Source organism: Macrobrachium nipponense, chromosome 13 (assembly GCF_015104395.2).
Source record: "Macrobrachium nipponense isolate FS-2020 chromosome 13, ASM1510439v2, whole genome shotgun sequence".
NCBI classification, from domain to species: Eukaryota; Metazoa; Arthropoda; class Malacostraca; order Decapoda; family Palaemonidae; genus Macrobrachium; species Macrobrachium nipponense.
In genome coordinates, this window is record NC_087206.1 from 28,801,636 (window position 1) to 28,819,425 (window position 17,790).

At 34.3% G+C, this 17,790-nt stretch overlaps 1 protein-coding gene across 1 annotated transcript in view; it reads left to right on the forward strand.

The window, feature by feature from the left end:
• The window catches only part of LOC135225280 (uncharacterized), a 32,715-nt gene extending 23,334 nt beyond the window's left edge, over positions 1-9,381 (forward strand). The window contains exons 6-9 of the mRNA XM_064264611.1: positions 4,538-4,629; positions 6,301-6,510; positions 7,216-7,343; positions 8,166-9,381. Coding sequence (XP_064120681.1) covers positions 4,538-4,629; positions 6,301-6,510; positions 7,216-7,343; positions 8,166-8,306 — 571 coding nt within the window. The 3' untranslated portion in view covers positions 8,307-9,381. The remainder of the gene's footprint in view (positions 1-4,537; positions 4,630-6,300; positions 6,511-7,215; positions 7,344-8,165) is intronic.
• The last annotated feature ends 8,409 nt before the right edge of the window (positions 9,382-17,790 follow it).

Below are 17,790 nucleotides of genomic sequence, written 5' to 3' on the forward strand. Positions count from 1 at the left end.
TTTAGCACAATGAGAAGAGGAGAATAAGCACTCACTCGAGTAATCAGAGAATTGTGTGATATTGTGGCCTAGCTGGTGTTCTGGGGGACATCTGACAGTCGTCGGATACAGTCTGGCCAAAGGAGGTTTCTGGATACCACTCGAGTTTCATATGTCAAGGATTGGAGTTGAAATTAGACTGTTATTAGTAGTGGATAGAATTATCAGCTACGAAGTTACTAAGACGATATGGCTAGAATCAAACGTGTGTTTCTTTGTGAAGCGTAAGATAGCGATGTAGCTAAAGTTAACAAGAAAGATTATGGATTTTTATGCTTGCAATTATTTTTATTTCCCATCACTGAAGGAATTATTTTTACTAAAATAGGTGAATGAAATAAAAAAAAATAATTGGCCTTCAGTAAAAGGAAAATGAGTAAAAGAGCAATCTATTAAAGATTCGCACCTTCACAAGCTGCTTTAAAGAATTTTCCGTCGTTGAAATCTTCTTCTTCTTCTCTTTCTTTGCCTTCTCCTTTTTAAGTCTTCAATGACGCACTGTTGCCCTTTGGATTTATTGGTAATAAATCCTTTCCGAGAGGACTGATTTTAAACCAATTCCCACCTGCCCTTCTGAGTGATTGGTTGAGCCAAAGTTCTTTGTCAGAGCCACTGCTCTGGACATTTTTTTCTCTCTTTTCAGATTTCACGTCTCTCCCTGGACAGAGAGAGAGAGAGAGAGAGAGAGAGTAAATAGGAAAATGGAAGTGAATCATGTATTTGTCAGATAATAATGATAATAAATAATCCTGTCTGGTCTACATACGCTGGTACTTAATTTTAGCCGGCTGTTAATACACTGTAACTAAATCCAGTCCATATAGCTTGTGTACACATGTACGAGCACATACACGCACACACAATATATATATATATATATATATATATATATATATATATATATATATATAAATAAATATATATATATATACTGTATACACATACACACACACATACATACATATATATATATATATATATATATATATATATATATATATATATATATATATATATAATATATTGTGACGAAGCGCCCAAACATCTGGTCATTACACTTACCAATCAAATCTAGTCACCTCACAACATCGAGGCACCTGAACTTTCATCACATATAAAATACGACTGAGTACTCTAAAGGCAACAGTGCTTTCCTAAAAACTTATTAATCATGCAAGAAATCAGACAAAGTTCATTAAAACAGGTGTGAGGTAATCTTATATGAGATTAAATTAATTAAAGTGCATCACTCCAACAACAACTTTGAAAACAGAACAAGTATCTCTATATTTCTACCTAAATAAAATTCTATCACTGGTGGTCAATAAATGTAGTTATACAAACTTTTAATAAAGAAAATTTATTTTTAAACTCAAAATTTATAAGTGACATTCACAATCTCAGGGAATTTTACTATTACTTAAAAACAAAACAAACTTTAATTAATTCTTGAATTAATTATTAAACAATTAAATCAAAATTGATTTATCAAGAAAATTGATTAATCAAGAACTTAAATCCTTCAATCAAAACTCAAATTGTTAAACAATAATTGATATTTAGAAAGAAATCTTAAGTAAAATTCAAATTAATTCACAAGTGTTAAATTAAATCTAGTATGCAATGTTAAATCACCAAAAAACACCTAAGCTAATGAAACAAATTGTGAATATGGATCCTTAAAAAACACAACGTATAATAGCATTAAATTTGCCACTAAAATATGAAGAACCACCGAAACATAAAAACACTAGGAAAATAATAAATACACAGGACATAAAATAAACACTTCAAAAGAATTAAATGCAGAACACAAAAAATTTGCAATGTAAAAAATGAAATAACTTTACATAACACTTTCAGTATTTTTAAGTGCACTTAAACCTTCTAACAAAACATTGCCTGGTAGCAGTTTTTCCTTACTCTGCAGCTTCCAAATTCACTATACTTTTTTACAGGCGCCGTTACAAAAACACGTTTTAACTTTAGATTCGTTAAATAACCGCTATGATATTAAGAAATTAAATAAATTTAAAAGTTATAGGTGACCACGTTAATGTTAAAAAATAAAAATTTACCTCGGTCGGGAAGGGAGAGAGAAAGAGAGTAAAAACTGAACCTGCTCGCAACGATTCCAAGGCTAAGGAATACACCCAACACAAGTTGTCTCTAATATCAGAATGACCGGCTCTTCTATGGGAACTACTGATCAAAACATTTTAGGGCCAGGTCTTCTGCAAAACTCTTAATATATTCCCCTTTTCAAACGAAAGGTAAAGAGAATGATGACGACCATTAATAACTATTAACAATACACGATTTCAGAACATAAAATTCTCTTAACACGAAAGAAATTATTTAAAATGATTATCTCAAGCGAACGGTGACGTCACAGCAGTTTTGTGATCTGGGTACTCATTTCATCTCCCAATTAAATTACTTACTAGTCAAATTATCTTTTGACAAACTGAAGGAGGTAAGAGTTAATTTATCAGTAATAGCAAACAGAACAATCTAGAAGCTATGACGAAACATTGGCAATCTTGGGCAATCATCACATGGTTACAAGTAAAACATAGACGAACGATTCTGCTTCAACACGAAGGACTCATGCGCCTCCAATCAGTAACGTGTTGGCAAATTTTCTCACAACAATAGAAGAGACCAAAATTCTTTCTGGACCTATCACTTATTTTCAACACTTCCTGATTGCTTGTTGACAGCAAAGCATAACATAACATACGGGTAGTGGCAAAATGCACGATTAAAGATTTACGTTATTATTAACATTAATTCTAAGTTAATCGTATAATAGAATCGGAACAACAAACACATATTTTACAAAAGCATTACATACAAATACCGAGGGGAAGTTTCACTTGACAATGCACTAATATAAGATTATATATATATATATATATATAATATATATATATATATATATATATATATATAGATATATATATATATATATATATATGCTTGTGTGTTAATTATAGCTTTGTGTATATTATTTTTAAAACTCAAAGTTTGATACTGTAGTCTTTTAGCTTTAGTAATCTCTGTACCCTCGTATGCTTCGCTATTTCAGCGCAGACATTTTCGAGGGATATAAGGAAACTACTAAATCGAAACTACCTTTTGATTATGCATTTATCTTGCGTTATAACTTCGGGTACCATGTAGCTACTACACGTCTAATAACGTTCAAAGTTAAACCCAGACTGCATAACGAAAGGTAAAGCGTTAACTCTCCGTAGGAAACATTCAAATCGGAAAAGGCAACCGAAATGGAACAATTTCGTTCGGAGTGGATGTTGCAACTGCCGAATCATGCTTTCCTCTGAGCATTCCTCCTGGTAGGAATGCTTTCTTGGAGGAGTCATCCCGGTAGTTGTTCAATAAATCCTAATTAAGCCATGTTTTCATAACCTTTCGTCAAGATTTCCTAAGTTCCTCTACACTAGTCTGTTCCATTCCTTTCGTCTTGCTGCTTTTATTTTTTTTATTTTTATTTTTTTTTTTTTAGCTTTTTTTCTGTCTCTGTTTATAGTTATCCCTGTGTATGTATTTTTATGGTTTTCGAGAGTTCGTTTTGCATAATATATATATTAATATATATATATAAAAATATATATATATATATATATATATATATATATATATATATGATATATATTAATTAGATATATATTATAAATATAATATATATATATTATATAATATATTAACACCACCCCATAATTAATATTTTACAATATATATAATTATATATATATATATATATATATAATATATATTGTATATATATATATTTTATATATATATTATATATATATTTTATATATATAATATATATATATATATATATATATTATATATAAATGTAAAACCTACTGGTCATTTTTACCAGATACTTATGTAATTGTAATAGCCACACTTTGTGAAGTAAAGAGGGCATTGTGACTATTACAATTACACTCACACACAGACACATATATATACAGATATAAATAGATATATATACACAAGCACATTTCTACACAGATTCTCATTTCCACTCTGAACGAGTGGTTTTCGCTCTCGGCTGCCAATCCGGTGGTCTGAAGTTTGAATCCCGGCTCGGCCAACGCGGAATCAGAGAAATTTATTTCTGGTGATAGACATTCATTTCTCGATATAGTGTGGTTCGGATCCCACAATGAGCTGTAGGTCCCGTTGCTAGGTGACCAATTGGTTCCTAGCCATGTAAAAATCTCTAATCCTTCGGGCCAGCCCTAGGAGAGCTGTTAATCAGCTCAGTGGTCTGGTAGAACTAAGATATACTTTTCTTTACACTGATCTCTCTCTCTCTCTCTCTCTCTCTCTCTCTCTCTCTGTACTCTTATGTATGTCTGAAAGTGTGGGAAACAAGAAAGGTGTCTGTGCCATATTAATTAAGAGTGTGACGTTCTAGCCGTCTTCTTATCTTGATCTTTACCTTGATTTCTCTCCGCAGGCCTGAATCTGTTCCTTACGCCGTGGATCGGATGGGCGTGGTTCATGCCGACGATTTCGCCCAAGACCTTTATTTTGATGCATTCGCAGAAGGTAATTTGTACCAAACGGCAGAGAATGTTTATTAGAGTTAATCAAGCAAGTTTATGACACAACAAATCTGGGTCATCAATTGTAATTCATTATTATTTATAATCTTCATGATTGCGTGATAGTAATAGCAAGCAGTAGTAGCAGTAATGATAATGATAATTAGTATTATTATTAATAACGTTATTTTTATTATTATTATTATTATTATTATTGTTAGTAGTAGTAGTGGTAGTAGTAGTAGTAGTAGTAGTAGTAGTATCGAACTTCTGTGCACATTAATGCCGAACAAGCCGGAAAAATAAATTTCTGGCCAAATTTTGAGGATAGAAAACTCAGCATCCGTTAGGTGCTGTGCTTTTCAAAGGTAGGCTTTCCCCCAAAGAAAACTAAGCGTCAGCCGCACTGAACTTAGTCCTTAGGCTTGTTAATACCGTCTTTGTTAACATGGCGAGTGTAACTAATGTGGAATTTTTTCTGTGAGTGCTAGCCACCAAAACTTTAATTTAATTTGTGAAAAGTGGATAAAAAGACTTGAATTTTATTTGAGAACAGTTGATATTTTAATATGAGAATGGGTGATATTAAAATTTTATGTATTCAAATGTATTCAAGCCTTTGTGTGAGAAGAAGGTAAAGTATTGTATGGTAGAAATAAATATAAAGTGAGGGACGGTGGGTTTACTTAAAGGAAATTGGATACATAAAATTAGTTTTAAGATTTGGTAATAGGCGATAGTTCAAGTATAAGGGCACAAATAAAAAGGATCGAGGGTACGTGGAAACATGAAAGCAGAGGAATCCAGTTTTATAAATATAATAACCACAGCGGGAACAACATTGAATTTAATCTGTAATATGCCTGCAATCTGACAACGTTCCAAGGATAATAAAGCTTTCAAGTTAAAAGCGGTAATTTGACATGACACTGGATTTTAGTGGAAACTTGAACATTTTTGAGTCATGCCGAAGACTTATGGTATAGCAATTGTAATGAGAATGTTCTACAGTGCTCTCATGTCCATTGTCATTTGGAATGGGGTAAGGAAGAAATTTGTTTTTTAATGTTGTCTCCATGCTCGTATCACATATCTTCTTCAGTAGACAGAATAGATTTTTTGAGAGACCTTTTTTTATATTTTCTTGATTAATGGTATCGATGTTGGGATGGGCAACTTTAAGTGGAGAGAAAAAAAAGTTTGTAGTTCATCAATTTATTTATTTTATCTCCATACAGTTGTTCTCAAATATCTCTTCTTCAGTCACCATTGTTAATGGGATCCTGTTTATTACATCGGTTAATTTCGGTTTCACTTCTTTGATTTTGTGCCATGCCTCCGTATAAAAACTGGAATATGGATTATTATTTTTCGTCGAAGGATTTTCCTTAATTGATCAAGCAGTGTTCATTCAGAGGGAATGAGAGAAATACGAAAGGATTTTGTTACAATGGACCAGAGTTTTCAGTCAGGTATATTTTTTCCAGGTTGTGTTTTTATTATATGTATGTTTGTATATAGTGTATATATATATATATATATATATATATATATATATATATATATATATATATATATATATATATATATATATATGAGAGAGAGAGAGAGAGAGAGAGAGAGAGAGAGAGAGAGAGAGGAAGGGATATTATCCTATAAATTCTCCATCCTGTAGGTTCATCCTTCGATCCTTACATCGTTGAGACGCCGTATGACGGCTTCGACGAGGCATCCCTAGATTTCGGCCACGAAGAGCACGGACATCCCTTCACAGCTTTTGGGGATGACGACGATGTCGAACATGGGCACAGTCACGGGCACGCTGCTGCTGCCCAACGTAGAGCCGACTATGTCGAGCCAAATAAATCGGAAGCTGAGGTTATTGGTGAGGCATAAAATTTCTTTCTCGTGTTTGTAGCTGTTTATTATTATTATTTTTTTGTGATGATGAATCAACTTGGTGGCTGCTGTTATAAACTCATTTTGCCACTTTGTTTTTTACCTGTATATTATTAGTATAACGTAATTTTCCCTTCGCAAATTTACGTTGTCTTTTCTTATGAACGTCGGTGTTTTTGAGTGTGCTGTTCGCCGTATATATATCATCGTGTTATAAAACAATTTTTTTTCCAATAGCTGTTTGAGTATAGTCTTGATAGCCATAACAAAGTACTGTTTATATAATTAATTTCTATTCTTACACGTTAGACCCCTTTTGACTTTTCAACGTGGGCATTATTGTTGCCTTTTGGTTGTAAGGCTCATCCAGTAGTGAAACGTCACTCACCGATATGACTAATGGCTCTCGGATGTTGCAATTTCAAAAATGTTCCTTGTTAATTTCCTGTGAGGTAAAATACTGTGGAAAGATGATTTGGTTCCGTCCTTTTACTTTTATACCATAAAAATCTATTTTGCCCCCATGGCGTACTTACGCTCATCGATAAGAATCAGAAGCGAAACAGCTAAAATCGATGAACAAGAATTATTGTGTCTAACCTTGAATGCCTAAATTAGAGAGCATTCAATAAATGACAGAATAACTGACGAAGATTAATATTCATGAGAATTGAAATGACTCCTTAAACAGAGAGGAAACAGGAGTACCCTGGCGTGATTCATGATCACTTCTACCCACTGGATCACGAGGACAACTATGCAGAACTGACGAGAATGGTGTCCCAGTTCAAGAAGAAAGACCGGTCATCGTGCAAGCAGGTTAGTTGCTGGCTGAAGTCTCTGCTGCTCTTTATGATACAGACATTTAATAACACATATAGTAATCTTGAAAACCGTTCTTCTTCCTAATGATTTGCATGTTATCATGTAAATGAGCGGACTTCCTTATTAATTTATTTTGTGTTACTCTTTCGTTTCCCTCTTGTTTGCCAAATTTCCGTATCTCCTTGAATGTAATGGTACATTATTTCCCCGTAAATTCTCTTCTTCCTTTCTCGTGTGATTCAAGTTAAGTGATTGTATCCTTTCCTTGTGCCAGAAGATGCTACATCTATAGGATTTTTTTTTCTTAGGGTTTGAACCCTAAATACTTCTTCCTCTTTTCTAACAATACATATGGAATACAAAAAAACTGATTTGATTTGTAATTAGGATTGTTGTTGTAATTTTGAAGTACTCTATTTTAAGTATCTGCATTTTCACTTCCTGAGTTAAAATCGTGCTGACACTTCTTTATTTTCTACACAGACTTGTTATCCTGTACTCAAGGAAAAAAATTTTAGCTCTTTCTCAATGAACTTATCTTCCTAGTTAGTTCAGTGGATGTACTGCAGGCTATATTTCTTTAGCAATCTCTTCATGGTTTTATTTTTGGTTGGTGGATATGTCATATATATTTATTCATTTGTTCAACAGTTAGTTAATTAATGGAATTAGTTATAATTCATTCATTTGTTTATTTATTTACTTTTGACTGTCAGTCCCACTTATTTTTTACTTTTGGAAAAAAAAAATTGAATAAGATGCCATATACTCTTTTTGATTATCATTTTTTTTTCACTGTCCCTCAATGCCTTTCAGGTCCAGAGAGAGGGCATGTCATGCTTCGTTTGCCAAGACCCCTACGGGATGGAGGACGAGGAATGTATGTACGCTGCTCGAGACCCCAATGGGCATGACATCAAGTACTCCGAGGAAGTTTCTTATGGAAGCGGCACTTAACTCAAAGGACTTTGTTTACCTCAGAGAAGAAAACGGTCGGAGATTAGCTGCCGCTACTTCATAAACGGTTTCACTGTGGCAACATTGATCAGTTCGTCTGGCGATTGACTACTTCGTAACCGTTTGATCTGTTTCTTTGACTCCTTAGATGAACCAGTTGACTTTTTTTTTTTTTTATGTTTCGTTACCCTTACTTTTACTCCCGACATCCCTTTTAGGTTGTTATTTCTTTCTTATTTCTGTTCTTCAGAAACCTCTTAAACTATTTTTGTTTTCGTAAGATTATATTTATCATCTTATCATTCTTGTTTTTCTTAGCATATATTTTGCAGTGTGATTTTTTGAACCTCGCGCAATTTAGATTCTTTTTTATAGGGAATCATGTGGTTGTAGTCATTTTGTGTCATCTTTAATGGGATTACGTTACTTAATTTGTCTTACGTATAAACCGTTCATTTGAACAATTTTTTTGTTTTTGTTTTGCCTCTTTACCTTCACGTTTTCGATTTTCGTATAAGGTATTTTTTTCTATTATATCATCTTTCATATCGTGCATTTTCTTCCATATCTTGTTTATTTGCATTTGATTACAAAATCCTCTTTTCGTCGTCTTTAACACCATCTAAAATAAATATATGCTCAGTCAAGTCTCGTATTCATTTTTATGTCTTGTGTTAAAATGCTCATTTCCTTAAATTCTGATATCATCAGATTCTTTTATATTTTTCCACTTCGTTATTTCGTGACTGGTTTTCGAGGTAATTATGACCAATATTAGTCGGAATGTACGCACGTTTGTATGTGAAAGCTCCTCTTACATGAAAAATAGCCTCTCTTCATTGAATTGTTTTTTATTTTCCGTTCTTTTATCTTTTGTCTTTCATTTTTACTTCCACAAGTTGCGCTCGTTCCTTTTCGGGAGCTCACACAGTTCGTTTTTAAGTACTTTTACTTTTCTTGTTATCAGATTTTTACTTGCATTGTTCGGGTGAAGCAAAAATTCTATTCCACGTATTTTTTGAGTCGGGATTTTATGCTTCGCCCTTTTTGATGTTTATTGCCTTAGTGAAGCAAAACAAAAAAAGAAAGAAAGAAAAAACACTGCTCTTTCTCTTACTGGTGTCATAGTAACACTTTGATATGCCTCAGATGTAAGTATGTATACTTCATTTGATCATACTAGTCACGAAGTCATGGAAGAGTATTCCTCTTATACGACCTTTGTCCCATATTCCTACGGGGAAGCCGTCCGAGTTTATCTTTTCATTTTTGTATTGCTAAATTGAAAGTGATGAGTATCCCTTGAAAGTATTGCTTTCCTTATTCTTGCGACCTTTGACCCAGTTTTTTATGGTGTTTATCGCTTTATATTATGTTTTGGAAAAGGAATTTCAGTTCAGGAGAATTGGCATGAGCAATATTTTAGTTACTGTCAAAAATGATCCAAAACCTACACTACGTCGATCGTATCTTGGACTCTATTTCAACTTCCCCTCAGAGTCTATCCTTTCTCCCTCTCCCTTGGAACCATTCCAGTAACCTTCCAGGGGCCTATCCAAACTTCCTCCCACAGACTCCATACCAACTCTCACTCCTCCTTGTTCTCTCAGGTGTCATTGAAAAGTATCCAATATCCAACAAGTGCAATACTCTCCTAGAATTTTCGCCAATTTCTTTGAACCCTAGTCAAACTTTCTCTTAAGGAGTTCTTTCCAGATTTTTCCATCACTTATCACAACTTCCTCTGGAATCCATCCTTACTTATTCGTTGGATATTGTTTCAACTCCCTGGATCATATTAACGCTCTCGCTTGGAACTTTACGTGAATATCATCTGCACCCTGGAATAAGCCTGGATCATGTATCATATTCAGATCCTCCTTAGAAACTTATGCGAAAACTCCCGTACCCTGGAATCTGTCCCTCTTCACGTAATGGAGCCATCGCATCCCCAGCCTCCTTTAACCTATCTTAACTTCCCTCTGGAAAGTATCTTAGCTTCCGATGGAGCTCTTCACAATAATATATTAATTTATTCCTTGTGAGATTTTTATAATTGTTGTGTACCGATTTGCCTGCGCATGTTAGAATTGTGTTGTTATAGCACGTTTCTTTTTTTATATACTATTAAATGACAACTGCCTCCGTCAAACCTGAAAACTTGTTTTTCCACGCGTTTCGTTGCTTATCATCTTGTTTCTTTCTTTTAATTGAACTTTCTTGTCGTGTTCTCATTTTAATTGTTTATTGGATAATCTTCTTCGAAGTGTTCCGGAAAATCCATCAGTTTTAATCTGGGAGTTCTTTCAGACTTCTTTTGGAATTGCTGCACCTGGAGAGTCAGGTGTCTCCGGTAATTAGTATTATCTTGTATTTTTCGAGTCTTTCGTTTTCTAACTATGTTACATGTTAAAAACTCGTTCATTTTATTGGACAGGTCTGTAAAACACCTGTAGTTTAGTATATGTTATGATACCATTAAAAGCAATGTATTGAAATTGTGTTTCATTGTATTTATTTAGGGCCGTATCCAGAAATCATACGACGGTTCTTTGTATGCGATCGTCATGGTCTTGCCGTATCCAGAAACCACACGAACATACGCAGGCCTTCGCATTTAACGATGTAATTTTGGAACCATAGTGAGCGACGCGTCGCATGGGTACCCCCTTGCGATGGCAGAAATTATAAGAATATAAAATTTTAACTCTACATTAAATACATTTACCAAATGACTCATCAACAATGTCTATCGAAAATACGAAACAATTTGTGGTAAAAAGACATGAATAACAGCACACAAAGATCTTGAAATTTAAATATGTTTTAAGAAGTCTTTGCTTGCCCTAAATGCCGACGATGGATGAATTCGAGCTCATCGTAACGTAAACAATCGGTCAATCACCTCTGTTGGAATTCTTTTTCTTCAAAATAGGCTTCGTTGATGTGTTTAGAGTTTCCTTTATAATACAGAATTACGTTTTAATTGGTATACATCTAGAAATCTTAATGTGGTAGTGTATATTGCCAAGAAAGTTAAAATCAGAACAGCCACTTGAAGCTCACAAGTAGGCTAGGCTGGTGATGCAAGCGTGAAATTCCACGTAGGCTGTTTGTAATAAATTAGAAAGTATGGTACAGTGTGAATGACTAGGCTAGGTTCCATATGATACTAAAATGACATTGCCCAACCCTTTAAAAAAAAAAAAAATGAAGCTAATTGCCTATGGTAGTGGCTACCAATACTTATGGATTGCATGGCTTTCACAGGTAGTGAATTGTCAAATCTAGGTATACCTATAGTGGTAAGCTATATTACTGACTTCTGACAGGCTAATAAAATTCTAGTTCAGTTACGGAGAGAAGTATTTCTCTCTCTCTCTGTATTGATATATTTATTAAGGAATTTTCAGTATTTCCGTTAGGTTAATACCAAGATACCAAAACCATCTTGGAATGCTGTGTTCCTTTCCTGCCCTGGGCTCCACCTGATTGAAATATGCATCCGTAAGTAAACAGGCAGAGGCGGCGAAACAAAAATTAAATACCTCATCTTATCTTTTACTCAGAAAAAGTTTCAACAGCGATACAGACTTTCAAAGGAACTGTCCCCTGAATTGTTAGAGAATAGAATCTGTTACCTAATTCTCTGAAACAAAAGAGGTTGGTATATCCAAGGCACTTGTGTATATATTATGTATGTATTGAACATTAGAAACACTATTTATTTAGCTTTTCCTTCGTTTTTTTTAATACAGGGAAAATTTCAAATTTCAATTTCCATTTCATTTTTTAGTGTATGTTCAATATGAAATTTTGGTCAAAAGCCAAACACTGAAAACTGTTTGACATTTAGCACCAGAAAACTTAATAAGAATAAGGAAGCACAAGGTCAAATGGACTCCAGAAAGAGAAAAGGGTAAAAAAGAAAAAAAATAAATAAAAGGGCCTAGAAAAACTTACCTGCACCAGCAGCTGATGCTTGAGGCTAGATCTGACAGCAACTCTATGAATCAGGCACCAGTTACTGGTCCCTAACCCTCCCCCCCCCACACAATCTTATGGTTAGGTTACCTTACTTTGCCTTCATGCTAAATTGCAGATTAGGTTCATCTAGTCTTACTACAATCTCCCTTCACAATTTCAGCCTTTAATCATTTTATGCCATACATTCCAGCTGCCTTTTCAAATTTCACACTTCTACTGCCTTTTAAAACCTCCCTCCTCTAAATAGGTCTCGCATTTTCAGCATTCTTCCTGTCTCATCTATGCAAGTAATCACAGCACTTTAGTAGCTATACAGTGTTGATTTTATATTGTATTTTTTTCTTTTATACATATTCTATCCTCACTTTTTCCCTGGGCTGCTTTCCTTATTGGTACCCTTGGGTATATAGTTACTTGCTATCTAATCGGGGTGACAGTGTAGTTAGTAATACTACCACTACTATAATAATCAGTGAGTTTTCCTGGACAATGTTTTTTTTTTCAGTCTTTTATCATATTACTCCTTACCTTTATTTTATTTTAGAATTTTAAGTAACTAATTTCCTTTTTCCAGCTTGAACAGTTTTTCCTTCTTGTGTTTAGAGGGATACTTACTACTTTAGTTATGAAAAGTTTGGCTGATGACAGTAATAGTGATGCAGTATATTACAGTTGTTTTTCTTTTATTTCTTTACCAGGAAAACTAATTCCTCCACGTAATCAATTTTTTATTTTTGGTAACCTTAAGGTACATGGCAACTGGAAATTTCCAGTAGACATTGGGATTGTTCAGATATGGCCCAGAGTAGTGTGTCGAGGTGCCTTATGGATGTTTACGCTGCTATTGCCATCCTTGCACAATAATTTATCAAATTCCCAACTCCACAGGATGAGAACAAATGATGATGGAGTTATCACAAATAGCTGGAATGCCTGGTGTAGATAGGCTGTGTGGATGTTACACATTTGTACCTATAGAGTCCAGGAGGTCCTGATGCAGAATTTTACTGGTGCAGAAAAACCCTTTTTCTATAAATGTCATGGTTGTATGTACTGCTTCTTTAAGGTTCACTAACGTAATTGTAAATTGGCCAAGCAGTGCTCATGACTCCAGAATATTTTCTACTTCAAGACTAACAGAGCCTAGAGTCGGGCATGTATAGATGGTGTTTTGTTGGGAGAGTGATTATCCAAGCCGTTCTTATATAATGACACCATTTCTTGCTGGCAATACTACACATAAACATAGACGTTATAATGATGCGCACATCAAAACTCGCAATCTTATAAAACGTGCCAGAGGACTGCTTAAATAAAGGTTTGCAGTGTTATCAATACCAGTCAGAACTAAGGAATAATACTAAGAACATAATAATTGCTTATGCAGTCCTTCATAATTGTGCAATAACAAACAGGATGAAGAAAATCTTGAATTGGATGATCCTGATGGGTATCATTGAAAGAGCTGACAATATCCAAGGAGCTCAATGTAGGGCCCACATTCTTGACAAGTTTTCTTAAGTTTAGCTATATTTATTTTCTGTTAATTTGGTTTAAAGTAGTGCAAGGAACCCCCAGTCCTGGTAATTTGCACTTTAATAACAATAAATCTATAATCTTATTACTTGCATTATTTAAGAACCATATGAATTGAATAAAGTGATAACACATTAACCAAAGAATGCTTTTGTCAGAGCTAACAGCTGTATGCCATAGGTAAATTGAACACGATACCAAGAAAATGAAAATACACTTCTTATCGACTTAATGAGATATGAAAATATAACTTACATGTCTGCCTTTAAAAAGGTACACTAATGGATTTATGTTACTTATTTTCTGGTTCATCCTGAAAAAAATATTCAATGGCAAAAGCAATCTATAGTTAAAAAGAGGTAATTCATTCTAGATTACTAGAATTGACTGAAAGGATAAATATTATTTTTTAACATAAAAGATTTATTCAGGAACTCTTACTACCATAGTTGTCAATCTGACACCCTGAGAAAGACACAACTGTTGTACTTGCAAGATGAAAATGGTGATATAAAAAAATTTGAATACAACTTGTGATTCAGGTAAATCATAGCTATCTGACCTGTGGTTCAGGTCAAATCATAGCACCATTATTTAGACCTTTACTTATGATGTCCAATATACATTATTCAGAAACATTGGTTTAAGAATTATATCATAACGGGCTGCCAATGCAAGAGCCAGTGTCCTGCAGAAGGTGAGGGCAATCTTTAAGTAAATATATCATAAAAATATGGCCAAAGTAATAAGGGGGACAATAAAATATTAAAATAGCCCTAATAAGTTCTAAACTGATAAATTATCCTGTGTACATATTATCCCTATCACAGCATAGGCTACCAATTCAGAAAATATAATTTCGAAGTAAACAATGTAATGCATGATACTCAATACCTAATTTCACTTATCAGATTCATGAAAATAATATGATACCTAATATCAAGATGCAAATGGACATATATGATACTCGATACCTAATTTCACTTATCATCAGATTCATTAAAGCACTACAGTATTATATAATACCTAATTATCACGATGCAAATGGACATATTAAACCTATGTAACAGCATACAAACTAAGAAATGATTATTTGGAAGTATACATTGTACTGTTTGGTATCAATTAACTAACTTACAAATAGGAACACCTGATTCATGAGAGCACCTTCATATACCATAGGTAAAAAATAAAATATATACTAACACTACATCACAGCAAAGAAAAATATGAAATGGGGTTGGTTTGGTTTATGGAATTTAGGCATAATGCCAATCAATGGGGCAACTATGGCCATTCAGCATTACAGAAATGATAAAGTTAATTGCTGACCATATGATGAAACCTTCATTTAACAAACACACCTATCAGTGGAGTCATTTTTCTCTCCTAAAAGCAAAAAACAACTTGATCTATGGAAATAACACCTACTGTAAACCCTAGCAATAAGGGTAAATTCCATAAACCAACCAACAACCAATACCTACTTTATTCATATGAGTTGCGCATTGCTTCATAGGCAGATTTTGCACTGTCAAGAAAAGCATTCAATTTAGCAAACACAGTCATTGCTGATGAGTGCATTTCATCCAGAAATTCATTCATATTGTTAATTAATTTCACCTTTTGTTCATGCTCTTTTTTGGCCATTATATGTTGCTCCTTTTCCATTTTCCATTCTGAGATGATGCAGTTCCTCTTGTCTTTTCCCTACACTTGATGTATGCATCGTATAACTTCAATTTTTTGGGTGAAGAATGTGCTTCCTCTGTGTGTGAAGACCGAGGTATTGGAGATACGTCCCGTGATGTGTTGCGCAATTTTGGTGAAGTTCTGCCTGGAGTTACAATAGGCGTTGAAGGATGGGAAGATTCATAGGGAACTATGGGTTTAAAAATTAAGTGTTCCATTGAAGACGGTGATGACGTAGCTGACCGATTAAGGAATGTGGACCTTGATTCATGATTAGACGAAACACCACTTTCTGATTGTGCTGAGGTTGAAGGCAAATGAGAGGTTGAAGGCAGTGGCTCCGTAATACCTGAAAATATTAGGTAAAATAAATAATTGATCTACAGCACCTTAGATGTAAATCTCTTCTGCAGTACATACTTCTAAACTGAGTATACAAGTGCTGGAACCTTTAGGGTCATAAAGCATTGAAATGTTATCTTAAACCCAGTCATCATTAATAAAAACATAACCATTTTGCTTTCCCCCAAGCCACTACAAAACTTTTCAGACAGGTAGAATGTAATGGCCAGAAAAAAGTTGAAGGTTCCATATTTTATCAATTTCATTCTTGAAAACATCAGAGTACTTACTTATTTTAACATCATGTATGGGCTCTCCTGTCATCACTGGATGAAATGTTTCAAAAACGTCTTTATCCATGACCAATTCTTCTGTCATCAGCGATGCAGCTATCACAAAACTATTCTGAGTGGTTTCGAAGATCTGGTGGAGAACCACCACCAGTTCTGCATAGCTTTTTCTTGACAGCAGCATCTTCCTGCTTCACTCTAGTAAAAAAAATATATATTAGAATAAAAATATGTTTTCCCATTGGTTTTCTAATATATTCTAACAACTGTGACTTTAAAAATAGATTGTATTGAAATTTAAAAATATAACAAAAAGCCTACCATCCTGTGTACTTCTCTTCCACCTCCAGAATAATGAGTTAAAACATCTGTCGCATGATTGAATTCAAAAGAAAAGTCATTTGAGCATTTACACAAGTATTAATGAGCACTTAAGAAAATAATGTGATCTTTATGTAGCTGGAAATATTGGCTGCACATTATAAAGCATAATAAGGGAAAACAACCAAGTGGCCTAGCTAATCCAGTCTTGCCCGCTTGTTGATCCACCCTCCGAAAAAGTACTTTAACACGTCCTGACACTGGAGATGGGCACCAGTCATGAGTCATCGGTGGTGGAGCAACACCCTCAAGACCTTTACTCTCCTTTCGAAGTTAGCAAAAGTACTTTTTTGGAGAGTGGATCAACAAGAGGGCAAGAGTGGATCACCTAGTCCACTCCGTTTTTTCCCCTAATACCACTTGAGTTAATGTAGCCTAGCCTGAGCAGTTCACATAGCTGCAACAATTTGTCATAGCCAGACTGGTAGGCATTGTTGCAGTCTTCAGGCTCCCAGACATGCTAGCCTACATGTGAACTCAATAATAAAAAAAAAAAAAAGGGTGGCTAGCCTATTTCAGGTGTTGACTACTCCAATCATTTGACCACCTACAGACAAGAGCCAAGATCTCAAATGTTGGTTTAATCTTTTAAAAACAACCTAACTGGGACCAGTTTGCAAGCTGGTTTCACATGTTAGGGTAATAAAGTATTCATACTTCGTTAAATCTCATATGTAGCTACCCATAAGAAAAATAGCCAAAAGTTTTACCATCAATTTTTACAGTAATAAACTGGCTGTAAGGTAATGAATGTTAAATTATTTGCAAATCAAACCCATTAAAAATACGATAAAAAACTGCTGTGTGCTCTAGCCCTTCTATCCACCAGGAAATTGTAAGATCCTCCACATAGGTATTCTAAACCTAAATTAGAATATTACCCAAATTTCCTATGATAGACAGAAAAAATCCATAATCAAATTATACATATCTAATGCCTGATACACCAACTGCTTATGTTAATAAGCTAGACATTACTAACCTACCTTTCCTAGGGCACCCCATCACACCCCCTATGATTTGGTTTAGCATAGCCTTATCCAACCTATTCTACTATCTCCATTCTATTTATTGAAGATAATACCATATTATTATATAATATAATAACTTTAGATGATCAAAATGGTGTTCCCTTGGATTAGCTACGCTAAGCTAGCCTGATGTGAGTAGTGCTAACAATTGAACAAGCAGCACTGGCCTAGGCCTTTCATAAGCATAAATATCTTTTAACTAACTAACAGTTTACAAAAACCATT